Below are 20,824 nucleotides of genomic sequence, written 5' to 3' on the forward strand. Positions count from 1 at the left end.
ATCTCCTGTTTTATAGAGCTTATGTTATGTTTCTCTTATTATAGGTGTCAAACTTTTCTGTGGCCAATTCCGGTCTATTGAGAAACACTGTCACTTAGAAATGAGCTGTGGACTCAGAGAGACTCAAGTTCAAAACCTGCCTTCACTCACGACCGATTGCTTACCTCTGCATGTTACAACACTGGCCAATGTTGCTGGGTTTCAGCCAATATATGGCCCTCACAGTGTCAAACCCTGTCAGATCAACATGGTGTAAGACTGCCCGTGTGAAGTAGCTTTCCCACGGCTGTGCAGAGAGTCTGAGGTCAGTTGGTGACCTAAGCTCGTGGGTCTTTTCTATGCTCACAACGATAGGGTTCAGTCCTGCTTTCCTGTTCATGCTCATTTAGTGAGGGAGCCCTTCCTTACCTCAAGGTTACAGACTCACCCACATTTTCTTAAACGTATTTTCCCTTCCATCACTGATTTCCCTCATTGCTAACTTTAAACGTTAACCCTTCTGAAGTCTGTGCTTTGTTCTTGGTTTAGACGCAATCTCACATGTTCCAGGTTTGTCCTGAACAGCTGAGGTTGGCCTTGAACTTCTGATCCTTTGCCTTCCCTCCTGGGTGCTGGGGTTCCATGACTGAGGTGCCACATCCAGTTTATACAACACTAGTCATGGAGCCTAAGATTTTGCGAATGCCGGATGGGCACTCTAACGACTGAGCCACATGCTTAGGCCCCTCAATTCTGCATTTCATTTCTTCTTGAAATTATTGATGAACACAACCACTTTACTTAATATGATTTGTTGAGAGAGGATTTTATACAGCAACACTGGTTGACCACGCAGCTCAAGCTGCCCTCAAACAGACGTTGATTCCCCTGCCTCAGCCTCCAGAGCTATGTCTCATTGTTTAATTTTAATACATATTTTAATATTGTAATGTCATGCTTTTCTGGTATTCATCTTCTTAAAATATATTTTCTTCATTTTTCTCCACTCTTTCAAAGGGACTTTGGAAATGTTTAGGAATTGGGCTGGCATAAAATATATGGAGAACATGAAAATTTTAAGTGTTCAATATGAGAACATCATATGTCTTGTGTAAGTCTGGTTGGGATTCAAGTCCTTCCAGGGTGCAAGTTTCCCTCCACTTGACGTCTCCACTTGTCTCGCCGAGTCTCGCCACACGGGGGCGCAATGTGCACGCGCTGCGGGACCCTCCGAGTCCAAGTTGCCGGGCAGTGGACAGCAGGTGTCAGCAGGCGGCAGTGGCCAAGAGCAGAGAGGGTGTCCTACCAGCGGGAGGGGCTGGAGCGGGCAGGACCGCCGCGAAGCAACCATAAGGATGCAAAGTAGATGCGGGAGGGCCATAAAAAGTGGCGGAGAGGGCATGAGCAGAGCTGGGCACTTGAGGGCTCGGGGTGACAGGACGATGGCCCTGGCTGTGCTGCGGTGAGGCACCCAGGGGACCATGAAAGGCAATGGCAGCGAGCTGCTCAACGCCACTCAGCAGGGAGCAGGCAGCGGGGAGGGAGGGAGACCGCGACCTTCGTGGCTGGCCTCTACACTGGCCTTCATCCTCATCTTTACCATCGTGGTGGACATTCTGGGCAACCTGCTGGTCATCCTGTCTGTGTATCGCAACAAGAAGCTCAGGAACGCAGGTAGGGGCTCCGGGCACTAGCCCCGTTGTGGGACACTGAGAAAACTTCAGAAAGTCCGTTTCTGAGAAACGGGACTCTGGATAATTTTCCCTCCTTTCTCTTGACCCTGTCCCTCTATAAGATGCCTTGACAGTGTCTTCAGTCCTTAGAGATGTAAAACTCTGTTCCCTTCCGCAGTGTCTCTTTACTCATCTAGATCAACGAACTCATCATCAGTTTGGATTTTCATATAAATCCGTTTCCCCAACTTCGCAAAACTAGGAGAGGATGCAGATGCTGCCAAAACGACAGAGCTACTGTTTGGCTTTTGTGGTCAGGCGTGGTTTTTCAGCTAACAGCACCAAATTGCAAGGCAGTGTGGGAAGATGCTAAGAATGCTGAGGAAGCACTTTTGCTCCTCAAGTCAAATCTGCATTTTAGAAGACGGGGAAACTGTAGCGAGAAATGCATTTGCATATAACCTAGGGCTAGAGTTAATTCTGTGTTTGAGTTATACTTGGGATTCACTGGAGCTATGAGCTGACCTAGTTGGTGGGTTCTTCCTGAGCTTTTTCACGCCTTCAAATAGTGTCAAGGTTGCTCGGATTTCTGTTCCTGGTTTGGAAGTAAACTTTTGGTAGGAGGGTAGAGAGGAGTCCATTTGCTTAAATAATGGCCCACCCAAATGGTATTTTGGTCCTAAACCAGGTGGTTGGTGAAAACTCAAATTCAGGCAGCACATGGCTCACCTTTGACCTAGCCTCTGCAACGCTTCAGGCTGTGCAAAGTATAAGAATTCGTTAGAAAATGTCTCATAATGTGAATTCAGTTTGGCTTAGAAAACGGGATGACTTCCTTTCACAGATGACTGGCCTAGACTAGAATTCCATCTTTCTGAATTCAGTAGCTTGGTGGTCCTGTTTGCGGAGCATTGGTAAAGCCCTAGGCTTGATCTCCACCACTGTAATAAGTGAATAGTTGGGGGAGCACAGCCCTTCTGAGAGCTAGGAGCCTCTCTCTCCAGATTGCACGGGGCCCTGAGCACCCACACAGAAAGTCCTTGGGTGGGTCCAAGGGTCGGGTGTCAGACTCATTCACTTGACAGAAAAGGGCATAGTGAGTCGGTGTCTTCCAGGCTCAGTAGGGGGAGGCTCTAATTCTTGGGGTTCCTGCCTGGAGCTCACCTAACTTGCTCCATTGGTCTCTAAAGTCTGAATCCTATAAAAGGTGTTCACGGTCCTGATGGCTTGGGAAAAGTACCATGACTGGACATCATTGGCTAAGCAACTTCTTGAGAGGTGTCCATATACTGCATTCCCCTCTCTGTACAGAAGATCCCTGGTGAGTTTTAATCTGCAAAGCTTTAGAGCATCATATTTATATAACTGAACTACTGGCTCAAACACACCATCAATGAGTTCAAACCATTTGAAGCTTTTTTTTTTGTTTGTTTGTTTTTTTTTTTTTGTTTTTCAAGACAGGGTTTCTTTGTGAAGCCCTGGCTGTCCTGGAACTCGCTCTGTAGGCCAGGCTGGCCTTGAACTCAGAAATTCGTCTGCCTCTGCCTCCTAAGTTCTGAGATTAAAGGCGTGCGCCACCATTTGAGACTTTTTGTTGTTGTTGTTGTTGTTGTTAAGATTTATTTATTTATTATGAGTACACTATAGCTATCTTCAGACACACCAGAAAAGGGCATCANATCCCATTACAGACGGTTGTGAGCCACCATGTGGTTGCTGGGATTTGAACTCAGGACCTCTGGAAGAGCAGTCAGTGCTCTTAACCGCTGAGCCATCCCTCCAGCCCCTTGAGAAGTTTTTAAAAGAATAAATAGTGATTTGGACCATAGCTAGAGCTAGCTGATTCAAGCATATTGTTATATGCTTATTAAAAGTTTCAGAGATGCCAGGTGCACACCTTTAATCCCAGGGCTTGGGAAACGAAGGCAGCTGCGTCTCTATGAGTCTGAGGCCAGTCTGGTCTACGAGTCTGAGTCCAGCCTGGTCTACAGATCGAGTTCCAGGCAAACTGGGGTTACATAAGAGACCCTGTCTCAAAATAAATGTTTTAATGATTGCTCAATTTGTATATTTGCTCAATTTATTTTGTTGGTTTTAAAAACGGGAAGATGAGAAAAATAGCAACCTGGACGGATGACTCTGTGGCTGTTCTTACAGAGGCCCCAGGTTCAGTTCCCAGCATTCAGATGGCAGCTCACATCCATCGGTAACTCCAAGTTCAGGAGACCCTACAGACTCTTCTGACATCCACGGGCACCAGGCATGCGTGTGCTCCACATACCCACATGGAGGCAAACACTCATACATATGAAATAAAAACATCCTCTTTTTGAAAAGGGGAAAGTTGAGAAGCAGAGAGGAAAAAGATAAGGCTAGCACATCTGAATTCCGAAGCAGTTCTTTCCTTCGGAAGTCTGGTACCATGGCAGCACTATTTCTGCCCTCTTCCTTTTCTCAAGAGACTACCTTGGCCTTTGATGTCTTCAGCAAGAAATCTCTGATATTTTACAACCAGTGGGGCCGGCCAATCACAACAGGCACTGCCTTCAAACAACGAAGCAGATGTGAAAGGTTGACAGACTGTCTGCTCTGCTCCCAAGCAAATTTTGCTAATGAGAAATGGTGCATCTAAAGTGGGTAGAAGATTCTCACAGTACACATCCCAATCCAGGAAATCAGTTGTGATCCACCCTCACTTTCCATGTCTGTCAGACAGGTAGAACACCTACACCCTTGCCCCCCACCCAAAGCTTTGTTGTAATTGTTGCAAGTATCAAATGAAATGATGCAAACGAAAATACTTTGAAAAGATGGAGAAAGTAATACTAAATAGGCATTTGAACATCATCATCATCATCATCATCATCATCATCACATCATCTGCTTTCTTTTAGCTTGCTAAAAAGCAGAGCTGCATTTTTCTCTATGTACATTACACTTAATTAAAGCATTTCCTAAAATAATATTCTGCCTGTTCAAAATTCAGTTCTCTGTCCATTCAAGCTGTATAGTATATAAACAAAGGATGAATGTTAACAATACGTTAGACTTTTAGGTATAGCCTGTTGGGGCTTCATAGAAAATTCAGAATTCTACAAAGTTTCCATCCTAGGGTCTCAGTGCCCATGATTGTGAGCATCAAGCTAGGGGAAGGTTTGCTACACATCAGGAGATAGCACGCTGTGGCAGGCACCATCACGGATAGACTCAATCCAAGCACTCCTGGAAAACTGAGCGAATACGTGCTTTTGTGGTACTTGCTGCAGAAACAGAGAGGAGCCCCTGCTCAGTTCCGAAAACACTACAGAGCAAGGGCCTCCTTGCTAAGTATGACGTGTGTCCCTTTACGGGAGACCCGTGCTATCATTATTAGTATTAAATTTGAATGCATAGCAGGACAAGGAAAACATCTGTAATTAAAAGGAATGTTGCTCCGCCCCCCCCCCCCCCCAGAGTGACTCTCTAGCCACAGACATAGTTGACAGCGTTCTGCGCCCTCAATAAGTCTTTGGAAGGCACCGGTCTTACTCCAAGTTCCAAGCCCCGTTGAGAGTCAACAAGAATGAGACAGAGTGGGGAGTGAATTTCATGCCAGGGATAGGGTGAGAGCAAAGAAGGCTTCCTCTTCATATCTCAGGAGTCCGCATCCAGAGATCAACCCACTGAGGGTCAAAGACACTGGGCATGTGTGGTTTCCGTAACTACTCCATGAACAGGACAGTATGAGAGATGTTATATAGCATTCACAGTTTGTTTCTGCTTTAATTTTCTGGGCTGGTCTTGAACTTGTAGGCTTCAGGGATTTCCCCCCCCAACCCCCACCTCCACAGAGTAGCTAGGGTGACACGCACGGTCCTAGTGTTCTGTATTGGAGAGCATAAGTAACCTGGAGATGATTTAAAGTGTATGGGAGATGTGCATAGTTTCTATGCAGATGTCCTGTCACCTGATGTAAGCAACCTGACCATCTGTGGAGTTGGATACCACCGGGTCCGTGGAACAAATCTGTTGTGGTTACCAAGGGAGAGCAGTGCAGGCAGGTGAGACTTCTCATCAATCAAATGCTCCTGTATAAGGATAGTGGTGTCGAGTAACATAGAGAAACATGGTACTTGCTAAAGCCAGTGGCCCAGAGCCTGTGCTTTGAGGCTTTTCACTGTGGTTATAGATATATCTCTTCTGTGGGGAAGATCTGTCAGCCTCTTGCCGGGTCTGATGTCATTTGATTTCCCCATGTGTGTTTTGGTACAGACAGCCAGCTTATCGTTAAGTTAGCAGGGGGCCATCTCAGATATACCTCTATCTGCTGGGAAAAAAAAAAAAAAAATCCCGTAACGCTACCTGCTCTGCCTTTCAAGGAACATTTATGTGCTTTAAAAGACCTTCAAGGTTTCCCTACGTGAGAGAGGGTGAAGCAGCTGACCACACAGGGTCACTAAGCTTTCTTCATGGGATGCTCACTGGTAGAGAAACTGTGGGTGAGGTTTAGTAGCATGGGTTGGGGGCTCTGATGATGAGCTACGGGTGTGTATGCGGGATCAATTCATCTAACTTAGCCAACTTGGCTGGTTTGGGTTGGGCCAAGGGGAGAGGTTACAGTTGTTGTGATTCTCTGTCAGGATGTGGTCCTTGGAAAGGAGCAGCCTCTGTCGGTGGCCAGCCTTGCCATTCAGTTATGACAATGTTTGAGAAGAAAACGGCGGAGTTGAAGTTTATGTAGCAGCACACAGCTAAGCCCCATGGATAACGAAAACTAGCATTTTACCCATTAGAAGAATTCAAAAATAAAGAATAAGATAGTGTCTCCTGCTCCATCAACTCAGTATGTCTGCATGAGGGTCATAAGACTGCCTTGTCACCTGGGTTACTAGTGATTCGAACACCAGTGCCCCGTGAGATCTCTGAAAACAACACTAGACATGAAAATAAAATATACACACACCAGATGATTGGAAAAAGCTGAAGAGAATTTTATTTAAAGATAACAGACATCTGGGGAAAATGTTAATCATGTTTTCAGAAGTGTTTTTCACAAAAAAAGAATTTTGCATCTCGTATTTTCTCACTGTGAATGTTATGGTGAGCATAAATTATAAGTGAATCAGAGTATTAGTAATAATAAAAAAAATCCAGCTTCTGGGATGAATTGAAAGCAGCAGGCTGAGCCAGTTTCTCAGTACATCATTAATCTAAACTTGTGGTAAAACCTTACTCTCTTATTGCAGTGACCTGTAATTGGTTTAACAAAAACTGGTGGTCATTGTTGATTGATTATTGCTGCATAGAATCAAATCATTTATTATATGTAATGCATATCTGACCAATGGCAACAATGATATGAATTAGTTCTCCAGCCCAACACTTGGGGAATTTTAAAAACTTTATAGAACAATCTGTGTTAGAAACCTTTTCAAGCTTGAGAAAATTAGAACAAGAAACTGATAAAACTGCATATTTATTTTCTGGTCACACTTTTCCCAGAGTAGCATATTTGGTCTGGTTTCTACTTATTTTCCCATGTAGCAAATCCGGCCTCTAACAGTCAGTCCATAACTAAATGCAGAGCACAGCACGCAGGTTTCAAAGCAGTCTCCCACAGCTCATTTGACTGCCTTACAGTCTCCTCAGGCAGCTGAGAAAGTGGAGAGCCCAAACTCACAGCCAGGGAATCAGTTTTTCTTATTGTAGAACACAGACAACCCAGCAGGGGGCGATGCCAAACAAAACCCAGCAGCTGGGGCGGTGGCAGCCGCGGCAGCAGCAGCAGCAACAACAACAACAACCAAAAAACCAAAAACCAAAAAACAAAAAACAAAAAACAAAAAAACCCAAACTAAAACAAAAACCAGGAATTAAAGTCAGGATCCAAGCTGAGTTTCATGACTACCTTTGTGTGTAGTGTGTCTCAGGAATGAGGTACAAGGGTCCTCTGTCTAGTCGATGAGGCTAATACCATTCTCTCACAGCACAGCCTAGGGATATAAAGTTAGACTCTGCCTCCCAGTAGGCTTACCCACATACCTGTCTGTTTACCTATTCATCCATCTATTTACCTGCCATTTTTGACTTTACATACAAATAACAGTATTACAGTATTTCTATAGTGCACTCGATTAGTTCTATTTAGTTTGCTTTTATTTTATTTTATTTATTTTTTTATTTTTAATTTTTTTTTATTTTTGGTTTTTCGAGACAGGGTTTCTCTGTGTATCCCTGGCTGTCCTGGAACTCACTTTGTAGACCAGGCTGGCCTCAGAAATTCCCCTGCCTCTGCCTCCCAAGTGCTGGGATTAAAGGCATGCGCCACCACGCCCAGACTGCTTTTATTTTTTTTAACGTTGATTTAATTTTTAAGTGTTTTCTCCGAAAACAAATAGAAAATACAAAGTAGCAAAAAGTGAAATCAGCCAGGAATCTAAGGGTTGGGACCTCCATGAGTTACACTTTCATTTTTGCTCTGAAAAAAAAAAAATGCTGCTTCAAGGTTTTACTTATGTGGGAAGAGTTACTGTGGCTTACGGTTTGAAAGGGTCCATGGTCACTGTGCACCATGTTTTGGGCAGATCATTAGGACAGCAGGATCTTTTTCACTTCCTGGTGAACAGGAACAAAGAAGAGAGTTTGTAAGAAGGGGCCTTAGAGCATACATCCCTAAGGTCCTGGAACCCTGCAACATGCTTCTCCTAGCCAATGTTTCCACACCCCATGGCACATACGTCCTGTGGGGACTCAGGCTCATAGGAAGCCTATGCTCCCTATATATTGCTTGTTAAACATATTGTACATTCTTAAAATCCTTTCTAAAGGGACTTCCATCATCCTTCACCATGAAACAGAGACCCTACGAGCCCCAGTGCTCCGCTGTGTCGTGATAGTAAGTTCCCTGTAACAGTTTCCGTGACTGGTCAATGCTGTGGTTGCTTGTGCATATCTCCGCCCTTCAGTTAACACTGGGAGCTCCTGGTAGGGCAAGAAGGGAAAGGGTAGCTCGAGATGATGATGATGATGATGATGATGATGATGATGATGATGATGATGATGATGATGGAGGAGTTATTTATAGGATTAAGGGCAGGAATGGAGACAGCTACAGTAATGCAGAGATGTCTCAAGTGCCAATTCTTTGGTATTATAGCGTATTATGTATATATTATAATCCTTATACATGTGTATGAACATGTGCAACCAAACGTTCCAGAATGTGAGGTGCTGGACAGATAGCTCCTCGGTTAAGAGTGTGTACCACTCTTGATGTGTGTGTGTGTGTGTGTGTGTGTGTGTACACAATTAAAAGAAAAATACATCTTTTATTAAGAAGTTCCAGAATGTGTAAATGGAATTCTTAACTATATAACTGAAGTATATAATCTAAAAGACAATTTAAAATGAAGATTTGTCATTAAGTCTTTTTTTTTTATTGGATATTTTCTGTATTTACATTCCAAATGTCATCCCTTTTCCTGGTTTCCCCTCTGAAAAACACCCTCCCCCTATTCCTTCCCCCCTCTTCCTGCTCACCAACCCCCACACACCAGCTTCCTGGCCCTGGTATTCCCCTACACTGGGGAATTGAGCCTTCACAGGACCTCTCCTCCCACTGATGACCAACTAGGCCATCCTCTGCTACATATGCGGCTAGAGCCATGAGTCTCTCCATGTGTGCTCTTTGGTTGGTGGTTTAGTCCCTGGATCTGGGGGTATTAGCTAGTTCATATTGTTGCTCCTCCTATGGGGCTGCAAACCCCTTCAGCTCCTTGGGTCCTTTCTCTAGGTCCTCCATTGGGGACCCTGTGCTCAGTCCAATGGATGGCAAAACTTCTGTAAGGCAAAGGGCACTGTGAATAAGACAAAAGGCCACCAACAGATTGGAGAAGATCTTCATCAGTCTTACATCCGATAGAGGGCTAATCCCAATATATACAAAGAACTCAAGAAGTTAGACTCTAGAGAAACAAATTACCCTATTAAAAATGGGGGTACAGAGCTAAACAAAGAATTCTCAATTGAGGAATACCAATTGGCTGAGAAACACCTAAAAAAAAATGTTCAACATTCTTAGTCATCAGGGAAATGCAAATAAAAACAACCCTGAGATTCCACCTCATACCAGTCAGAATGGCTAAGATCAAAAACTCATGTGACAGCAGACGCTGGCGAGGATGTGGAGAAAGAGGAACACTCCTCCATTGCTGGTGGGATTGCAAACTGGTACAATCATTAAATCAGTTTTTAAAATATACCTCAAAAGCTCTCCAAAGGGTTCCGTATGATCACTACCTTTTACTTTAAGAGAAAGAATGAAAGAACATAAGAACCTGATCAAATTCAGTCCAATTCAATTTTTAAGTTGCAGATTTACAGAGCATTGTATCACCTACTGATTTGCCTACTGAGTGAGAAGATTTCTGCATTTCTCAATACCTATTTATAAATAATGAGATATTTGTCAAAAGGAGATGTAGGTTAACCCTGATTTACACAGGCTGGTTGTATTGGATTTTCTTCCTTTCCTAGCTGTGTGTAGGTTGTCAGACTGGCAGAGAGACCCTGCCTTCCAAAACAGACCCCCCCCTTCCTTCTTTGTGTTTCTAGACCATCAAAGATGCAATCAATGGATATTTCTTAAAGACACACTGATGCCTATATACATGACTCTGCATGGGCTGTTCATTTCATCCACTCAACCCTGTAGAGGTAGCTCCACCCTTTTCCTCACCTCTCAAACAGGTTGGCCAAGCAAGTTGACTCACAAGAGAGGTATGACATCTTAGAAACTTTCAGTGAGGTTTAATAGTAGTGCAGTCAAGATAAGTTTTTAAATTTTTATGCTTGGGATATCAAGCACTTATTTTTTTTCCCCAGGGAGATGTACATATATGACAATCGCATTGAGGGGATTACCCTCTAAGGAAGGGACACAGAAGAGTGCTGGCTATTATTCAAAGTCTTCCAGGTAATTTGAGTCGTTAATGCATACAGCTGGAAAGGATGCTTATCTGCCTTGATATTGAGCTTCCTGAGTGTTGATTGAATTGAATATTCATTGGGATAAATATTCATTGTATTCCCACAGTGCAAGCTAGAATATGATTGGCCATTAAATCCTTGATAATGCGTCAGAGTAAAGGTCTCTGTTGTAAATTTGTGTAAAGCACAGCACGTGGAGGAGAAAGAGATAGCTCAGTGGGTAAGGGCACTTTCTGCACACTCATGAGGACATGAGTTCAAATCCCCTATTGCTGGTGTACTAGTTGGACAGGGCGACACATGCGTGTAACTCAAATACTGGGAAGTAGGGACAGGCCGTTCAGCCAGCCTAGTTGACACAGTGATGTGCAGAGCCAATGAGAGACCCTGTCTCGAGGGACTGAAGTAGGGAGTGACAGAGGACTCAATGTCCTCCTGTGGCTTCTGCACACACAGGAAAAATGGACACACATGTGCATATAGCTCACAAATACACCACACACACACACAGAGAGAGAGAGAGAGAGAGAGAGAGAGAGAGAGACAGAGACAGAGAGACAGAGAGAGACAGAGAGAGAGACAGAGAGACACAGAGAGAGACAGAGAGGAATGAATACAAAGAATCATAGAGCATCTTTAAGTTCTTGTACTGGCTAGTTTTGTGTCAACTTGAAACAGCTAGAGTTATCACAGAGAACGGAGCTTCAGTTGGGGAAATACCTCTATGATATCCAGCTGTGGGGCATTTTCTCAATTAGTGATCAAGGGGGGAGGTCCCCTTGTAGGTGGGACCATCTCTGGGCTGGTAGTCTTGGGTTCTATAAGAGAGCAGGCTGAGCAAGCCAGGGGAAGCAAGCCAGTAAAGAACATCCCTCCATGGCTTCTGCATCAGCTCCTGCTTTCTGTCCTGCTTGAGTTCCAGTCCTGACTTCCTTTGGTGATGAACAACAATGTGGAAGTGTAAGCTGAATAAACCCTTTCCTCCCCACCTGCTTCTTGGTCATGATGTTTGTGCAGGAATAGAAATCCTGACTAAGACAGTTCTTTTCTTTAAAAAAATTTATTTATTTATATTATTTATGTGAGTGCACTGTCACTGTCTTCAGATATACCAGAAGAGGGCATCGGTTCCTATTACAGATGGTTATGAGCCGCCATGTGATTACGGGGAATTGAACTCAGGACCTCAGCAAGAAGAATCAGTCCTCTTAACCACTGAGCCATCTCTCCAGCCCACATCTTCAAATTCTAAAAAAAAAAAAAAAATGGCACCTACTTTCAAAGATATGCCTTTCTAGCAAGTACCCTAAAGATGTGTCCACTTTATTTTCATATTAAAGTAAGACATAATTTTGGAATTGAAATTATTGTATTATTTTTAATTTTAAGAGAATGAAGTTAGGCACATGGGACAGTGCCTTAGAGACGGGTGGGACAGGTTGATCAAAGGGGCCCGAGTGACAGAGAACAGAAAGTAGGTCTGGTCTGCTAGCTCAAAGAGGGTGATCCCAGATAGAGGTTGTATGCTGTGTATCTCCAAATACTGGAAAAAAGGCTTTGGGAAGTTTTCCTTACAAGGCAATGACATATCTTTGGGAAGATGGAGACAGATGCACCCTGTGTAATGTGAATTCCATTCCTCACGAGCTGTCTCTTCAATTTGCCTAGATTTTGTTTTTATGCAGCCATTAAAACTATTTTATCTAATAGATAAGAACAAAGCATGAACTAAAAAGATATATGAATCACAACATTTTAACATAGCAGAAAAACTTCCTGGCCCAAAGAGGCCAGAAGAAAGTATTGATCCTTGGAACTGGAGTTACAGGTAGCTGTTGGCTGCTGCCTGCGTTCTTCAAACTGAACTCAGGTCCTCTGCCAGAGCAGTAAGCATTTTTTGCCTCTGAGCCATCCATTGCTGCAGTCTCTTAAAGCTCCCTTCTATGGGAATCTTACTTCATACTGTTTTATGGTTAGTTTTTATCTTCCGTGCCCTAGCCTTGATTTAATTTTAACATGTAAATAGGCAACATGATGTTCTTGCTGAAAAATCATGAGGGTGATGCTGTTTTGGATTTAGCAATTTAGAACTATCATTTAGTACAATTAATTTGCTTACTTAAACTTGGGCTTTTCACAGACAGATTCAAGACTGGGGGGAAGTAGATAAGAAAGCAAAGACCACCACCTTTAATGGAGTTAATGCTGTTTCTTTTATTTTTATTTTTTATTTTTGTTAATGTTGTTGAAATATTACCCTTTTGTTTCAACCTAATTCTTGGATGTGAATAAAATAGTGTAGCTATCAGTAATTTGTTACCCTCTGAAGGAAGAAAGGCTGTAACATAATGTCAATATTTTATATTCTGTCTAAATTGTCTTTCTGAGACAAGTGTAGCCAAATGAAGAAATTATGCAGGAGGTTTGGGAGGATTTAACAGCTACTGAGATCTAGACCTTACCAGAAGGGTGTGTGCTTTGTTTTATTTTAAAGGAATTGAATGTTCCTCAGTCAATTTTGATGTCTGTGTGTTATATTCATGACAAGTGAGACACTTTCCAACTTTCTCTACGTCAGCAGACAGAGTATCAGATGGGGGGCTGGGGACACCGCGAAAGAAGTGGAGACTGAAGATCTGGAAGGGAAGTAACGCCGCCAGGGAGACATGAGGACAGTGAAATTCTCACATGCACGCAGTGTAGGATGCAAACGTGATGTTACACGAAGGCTATAATGTGGAAAGCGTGCACAAACCCTGTGTTCCAACCCACTGTTCCAACCTATAAGCAGTGTGTTAGGCGACAGTGGGAGAGGCTGAGGAACGGATCGGCAAGAGGGCCACTGAGTGCTAAAGAAAAAGGTTCACACAGTGTGGAGAGTGGGTAGCGTCCCGATATCGGTAGAACGTGGGTTACAAACGGACTGGAAGGAAGGAGACCGCGCTGGGGCCAGCTTCTTCGCTTGAGTATTTGAGTGAAGAGGGCGGCAGGCAGCAGGAGGAGGAGCGTTTAAGAAAGTGGAGGTATGTCCATCACCGAGGGATGATGGGAGGAGTCGCATCAGCCCTGGGTTTCAGACAAGACAAGGACTTTCTGCCAAATAGCACATGTGGTTCCCATCAGGGGAGCAGAACTGAGAACTGAGTAATTCACTCAAGGCACAGTGCGTTTCATACACTCTCTCGGTCCTCACCAGTGTGACTATCACCTTGGTCTACAACAGGGCAAGGCGCAGGATGCTCTGGGAAACCGACTTAACAGAGATAAGATGAGCAACCACCAAAGCTAGGATGTGAACAGACGAGCGACAGACAACGCTAGGATGTGAATCCAGATGGAAACTTGTTTCTCTTCTTGGGCTCCAGATTGCATCTAGTCTCTGAAAAGATGCATTTCTAAAGCAGCCAGATCTTTTAAAATCAGGAATGTCAGATTCTGCCCCTGGGATTTGAAACACACACACACACACACACACACACACACACACACACACACACACCCCACAAAGAAAAATAAACTGATTTTAATGTCCCCTTGCTCGGCCAAAAAATATCTGCCCCCACCCCCACCCCACAGCTTCCTCTTACAGACCATTAACATCTATCCACATTGAACTGGCTGTAAGCAAAACATTTCAAACAAATCCTTCATGAAACCTGGCCCCTTGGATCTGAATCTATGAATTTGCTGAAGTTCAGTTGCTTACAAAAAAAAAAAAAAAAAATCTATATGAGTAGTCATCCGTGGGTCTACAGTCTTGCTTTCTACACAGTTAAAAATCCAAGGCAGAAAAAGGAAGAAAATACGAATTGGCCCAATGAGAAAAACAGAACCCTGGTAGATAAATGCAGGAGAGTAACTGATTCCTACTATGTAGATGCCACTTAGAGACTTGAAGTACGTTTTTTTCAGAAAACCTTTCTTGAACGCCTACTGTGTGCTGAGCTCAGTGTTCATAAGAACCACAGGCAGTGTCCTGGATTACACTGTTTCCGAGGGCCACAGCTTCTGTGTGAGTGTGTGCTTGTGCGTTGCTTAGCTCCAGGGAGTGTAGCCACACGCCGAGAGGGTGCCTAGAAACATTTACACTGCCTCCCTCTCCCCATGAAACTTGATTAGTTTATGTGAGCATCTAAGTTTCTCATTTTCTACCAGGAAGCCAGTGGCTTCCTTAGAGAACCACCTGAGGTTATCACAGAGCTGCAGGGCTGTCTTAAATTTTTACACATTGTCAGCTGAATGGCAAGGCTGGCGTCTCAACAAGACTGGTCCTCTCTATTCGTGTGAGAGAGTCACTAATCTTAATCTCTCCCTTTGGCCCAACCAAAACCAGCCAAGTTGGGTAAGTTAGGAGAATTAATCCCTCATACACACCCTTAGCTCGTCATCAGAGCCCCAACACATCCTACTAAACTTTACCCACAGTTTCTCTGCCAGAGAACATCCCACCAAAGACAGCTTGGGTGACCCTGTGTGGTCAGCTGCTTCACCCTCTCTCACGTAGGGAAACCTTGAGGGAGTTTTAAAACACATAAATGTTCCTTGAAAGGCAGAGCAGGTAGCGTTAAGGGGTCTTTCTTTCTTTCAGCGGAGAGAGGTAGATCTGAGATGGCAGCCTGCTAACTTACGATAAGTTGGCTGTCTTTACCAAGGACACACATGGGGAAATCAAATGACATCGGACCTGGCAAGAGGCTGACAGATCTTCCCTATTAAAGAGGTGTTATATAAACTTAAGTCAGAGAGTTGATCTGTCATGGTTAAGCTGGGTCTTGACAAGGGTTCTCTAAGCAACATAGGGCAAGGGAGAGAGTTAGCAAGGATGGGAACTCAGGGAAAGCCTGGGCTTAGCTTAATCTACAACTCAAAGCCTCTGTGCATAAATTCATCCATAGCATTGGCCGTGCTTGTAATGTGGCTTTTGTCTCTGTGTATCAGCCGTGGGCCATTGTGGGCAGTCTCTGGAGGCACTGTGAGCCTACAGGGAGCCTGTGGGTCTCAGATATTTCAGAGAGAAACGGGGTCTCTTGGCAAAGAGGATCTGAGGCGGGCATTACTAGCAACCGTGGTAAGGCTTACACAGTAAGGCGAGTAAGCAGACAGAGTTTACGGCCGGGCTTCTGCAGCCAGCATTTTGAAGAGAGCACACCGGAGAAAGTCGGCTCTCTTCCTATGACAGCAATGTGCAGGTTGTTGTGGAAGGGTTAGTGTGGCAATGTTAAGGACAGAAACCTAGCCGGGCAGTGGTGGCGCACGCCTGTAATCCCAGCACTTGGGAGGCAGAGGCAGGTGGATTTTTGAGTTCGAGGCCAGCCTGATCCACAGAGTGAGTTCCAGGACAGCCAGGGCTACACAGAGAAACCCTGTCTCGAAAAACCAAAAAAAAAAAAAAAAAAAAGGACAGAAACTTAGAGTCAAGGTCATAACAGCTGTGACAGCATGGTGACTTCACCACGTGATGAAGACGTAGTTATCCAAAGGCAAGGCAGAATGAGGTTTGCACGGGACAGATTTCTTTTAAGCAACAAAGTGACTAATAAGCCGTGAAAGTCTGGTCCACGACAGGACTTTCTTAGTCTCACCCAGCTAACTTCACTGTGGAGCTACATCAGTGTCTAACAAGCCACTTCACAGTTCCAAGCATGAGGATCTCTTCTGTGTCAAGTAAAAAAAATAAAACATCTTTTGTGAGCCATGCTGATCCAAGTCTCTATGGGGAAGAGAATTCTGGGAGCATTGTTTGAATTTGCCTCAAGTGACACCATCAAAACGGTAGATCCCCTCACGGTACCTTGACAAGTAGATATTTATTTTAGTCAAAAAGTAACTTCCTAATAAAGAAGATACCAAAAAATCACACCTGACAAAATGTCACTGTTCTTCCAAAAATTGGAGCTCAGTGACGCTCTCCTAAGACAGCCATGTTCTTGTTCCTCTCTACATGAGTTTTGTCACTTTCCAGCTGAGTCACAATCTTCATTTATACCCTACACTTCACTGAAATGCAAGCTTCACTTCCCCCACAGACTGGATGGCAGGCCGATATCATAAGGGAAGAGAAAACAATGGCCAACAGCATCATGGCATAATAAACAAGAAATACCCATAATTATTTTAGTGCTCGTCTCTGCAGTTGGTCACATGATCCTTATGAATAGTTCTACATACTATCCACTCCCCATTTTCTCTGCCCTCCACACATCGTAGTTCCTTGCCTGTTCGGGTGGCTCGTATATCTATTTCTAAATCTCTGGGAAATTCTAAATCTCTGATATTTCTACCTGATTTGGGCTATCTTAGTGTTCCATTGACTTTATTTACAGGATCTGGGAGTGCTAAAACTTCCTAGGGCTTTCTTGCCTTTAAGGTATACTTTATGAGTCTTATTGTACAATAACAACCTGCTTTTCCTCTCAATAATTAAGACCGATTACAGTAATAGTACCCCCTGACCCCCCCCCACACACACATTGATTCACTGAAATGAAGAACCCAAGGTATATTAGTGACAGTCTCTACTTCTAGTTTAGTGAAACCATGGCTCGTCAGCTGGTAGAAGACTTTCTTCCTCAGAACTAAGATTAAGTTAGTCTTAATAAGCCTTAAAGACTCTCTGGGCTTTTGACATTGCAGCACAATGTCAATTCATCTGCAATGTCATGGTGATCTATTCAGGTGTTGGGCCAGATTGATAGCTTGGGGTCCAGATGGTCTGGGAGCTGCAGATTGATAGCTTGCCAAACCAAAGAAATCAAAAGTTGCAAGGATGAAGGACAGGAAGCAAGCAGTTGGTAAGGAGTCTCTAGCGTGGGTGTAAAAGGAAAGACTGAAACATCCTCCCCTGATTTTATGACCAGTGAATCTTTAGTATGAAGTTAATGATACTATAACACAGGAATCCCAGCCTGGGAGATGGAACCATGGGTGATGCAGTTGGCTTTAAGATGAACCTTCAAAACCAATATTCTGGGATGGGAAGCATAATAGGTTCAGTGAATTCCGGGAGCATGGCCCCTTTATTGTACAATAAATCCCTTAGTTTGAACCATGCCATGAGAAACTCCATCCTGGTGGACAACGCATTCTATGAAGAAGCACCATTCACTTTATTACAGTCAGAACAAAGTCGCCTCCACCCCCGTAATCCCAGTATTAACAAGGGAAGGAGACTCGAGACTGGGTGCAGATAGGTGGGGGAACGAGGGGGATTTCTGGCTCCGCTCAGCAGATTTGCCTTCTTCTAAGGCATATAGTTGCATGTTGGTTTGTAAACCTGTGTTTCCTCCATTTCTAGACTGTTTCACAGACTGTGTGTGTCTGTTCCTCCTGCTTGTATCTCAAACAGCATGCACAGCAACTTTCGCTTGCATTTGGTCATGCTAATTGTATTATTTCCTCCAGACAACTGAAACAGAATAAACTTTGTTTCAAAGTCCCTGTTTCATTAATTACAATTAAAGAAAGAAGGTGAAAAAGCTATCATGATGTAAGAAACACATGAAAAGTTTCCAAAAAATTTGTCATAAAAGTGAATTCCTTGTGTGACTGTGGTGCGTGTGAGCATATGTTTTTGCATGTTTACATATGTGTATGCATGTGTATGTGTGTATACTTGTATGTATGCATGTATATATTAACACGTGTGTGCATATGTATGTGTAGGCCACAGGTAAGCATTGGCTAGATTATCAATTATTCTCCACCTTAGTTTTTGAGCCACAGTCTTCCAGTGAACCCAGAGCTCACTGATTGGTGTCTGGCTCACCAGTGAACTCTGGGAGTCTGTACTGCCTCTCCTCTGGGACTCACTCACAGAACTGGGACTGTGTGTGCGTGTAGCCACACCTGGCCTTTTACCTGGGTGTGGGGGATATTAGCCCAGGTCCTCCTGTTTCTGCAGCGGTCACCTTACTTAATGTTCCATCTCCCCAGATTCTTTAAAAGTCAGTCCTTTAAAAGCTGGTCATAGAGGTGCAGCTAAAGGGTCAAGGGCAAATTATTTTTCTCCACAGACAGTTTTAAATTGCAAGCAAAATACCCAGATCCTGGAGTCAGTGCCATGTCTCGCGAAATATTTAGTATTTTAAAATGACTTGTTATGTATGATGCACCCTGAAGTAACATCAGAAAAGTGCATTTTTACCCAGAATGTCATGTGCTAAAACCGCTTGCTGTGGATTTACTTTTAAAGAGCTTAAAATTCAAACCACAAATGCTGTCATAGTTGGTCGGATTTGTGTGTGCATGTGCGTGTGTGTGTGTGTGTGTGTGTGTGTGTGTGTGGCTTTGATCCTTCTTGTCATTTACAGCAATTATGCCTTATTACTATTCAACTAACTGCATTAATTAAATCAATTTAATTTTTTGAATTAATTTCCATTCATGTTTGGGGGGGAAATCAGCCAGAGGTTCTATGTAGATGTGTTTACCTGGTGGCTTTGTCTCCTCTCACGGTGATGTTTGCGTGTGTGTTGTTTAGAGGATTCAGGGAAGGCGCTGCCTTCCATACTCCCTCCTTCCCTCCTTTCCTTCCTTCCTTTCTCTCTCTCTGTCTCTCTCTCTTCATTTAAGAACACTACTAGACAAGACAACTACATCATTTAGTCATAACTATCAACATTTTAAGGACATTTCTTCTTCTGGGGGGGGCTGAAAGTGGGTATGGCATACACGTTTTGGTATGTGCATGTATGTTTGGAGTGTGTGTGTGTGTGTGTGTGTGTGTGTGTGTGTTTGTTTGTTTGTTCTTGTGGAGGCCAAAGATGGATGTTGATTGTCTCCTTCCAGTGTGTCCTCCTTAGTGTTTGAAGCAAGGCTTCTCCTGGTCCAGGAGCTCATCTATGGGCTGGATGAATGGATGGTCAATGTGCTCCAGGGGCCCACCTTACCATTACATTGATTGTGGGTGTGTGCTACCATGCCTCACTTTTCACATGGGTGCTGGGGATTCAAAGTTGGGTCCTTATGCTTGTGTGTCAAGCATTTTACCAAGTGACCCATTATTGGTGGTGTATTCTAGTCTCAACTTTGTGCCATTCCACATAGGTTAATATTCTATCCACTTTTACAGACAGACATCAAACTTGCTCTGGATTTTGTAACAGTTCTTTTTTCCTGTCTGTTCCTACACAGTACCCCCAGAATCCTTTATATTCGGTCTGGTAAGTTCTTATCAAATGGAATGTATTATAACCTATTTAAAATTCAAAGCAGGACGAATGCAATAATTCTGACATCTTCAAAGAGGGCGTTGCCTATCTCCGGTTGGGCGAATGAGAAAAGGCTGTGGTCATGTCTGCTTTGGATGGGTTTTGAAAAAAAATTAATCAAAATTTCCAAACTGGGTTGAGGAGTCGTTTAAAACAGAAGGGATATTAGAAAATGAAGCCTTTAAAAAATTCACAAAACGAAAGAGCGTACCGGTAGATTATCTCATAAATTCAGCTGGGGTCCTTTTTCTATACCCTGAAAACGTGCCCAGTTATGACATTAGTAGAGATGATTACACTCATTGTGAATGTGTGGGATTTAATGCTCTGATCTTAAGTCATTCACGAATACAAGAGAATTCCTAGCTCTCCTTCCGCAGGAAATGACCGGCTTTTATATGAGGTGCAGACAGGGCACAGTGCTTGGCATAAGCCACACCCCCTAAGGCTCACTGACTCTCGGAGGCAGACACACTGCCAAGCACCTCTGTAACACAGAAGAGGGAATAGAAACTTGTCAAAGGGGAATAACTTGGTCTAGTTCCATAGCCAGGGAGGGGTGATACCAGCATTCGAATCCAGAAACTGATGGTGAAAGGTACAATCGCCTCCAACCTCAGAAGCTAGAGGGGCTTTGGGAACACTGCAGAGATCAAAGACCTTGGTTTTAAGGACGTCGTCTGAGGCTGACTTGAGAGACAGGGCGATGTCAGACTTCTCAGGTGCCATCCCAAGCAAAGGAAGTCACGAAAGTGTGACGATCCCGAGACTTGTTAAAAGAAGGGAAACTGATCAGAATGTCAGTATTTTGAGAAATGGAATGTTCTGGAGACACGGAAATTCATAAAAAGGACTTCACTCAACAAGGACAGTGTTTGCACCTTTGGGGGGCATATACTTAATTTATCATCTGGCAATATCTATGGTTTGGGATCACAAAAGTTGTAGAAATAGCCTCCTCTCCTCTCCTCTCCTCTCCTCTCCTCTCCTCTCCTC

The 20,824-nt window shown here is 43.7% G+C and overlaps 1 protein-coding gene across 1 annotated transcript in view; it reads left to right on the forward strand.

The window, feature by feature from the left end:
• The first annotated feature begins 1,358 nt into the window (after window positions 1-1,358).
• Mtnr1a (melatonin receptor 1A) overlaps window positions 1,359-20,824 on the forward strand; it is a 21,509-nt gene continuing 2,043 nt past the window's right edge. The window contains exon 1 of the mRNA XM_021219783.2: window positions 1,359-1,653. Within this exon, the coding sequence (XP_021075442.1) occupies window positions 1,461-1,653 (193 nt within the window). The 5' untranslated portion in view covers window positions 1,359-1,460. The remainder of the gene's footprint in view (window positions 1,654-20,824) is intronic.

The sequence above is a fragment of the Mus pahari genome, chromosome 19 (assembly GCF_900095145.1).
Source record: "Mus pahari chromosome 19, PAHARI_EIJ_v1.1, whole genome shotgun sequence".
NCBI lineage: Eukaryota > Metazoa > Chordata > Mammalia > Rodentia > Muridae > Mus > Mus pahari.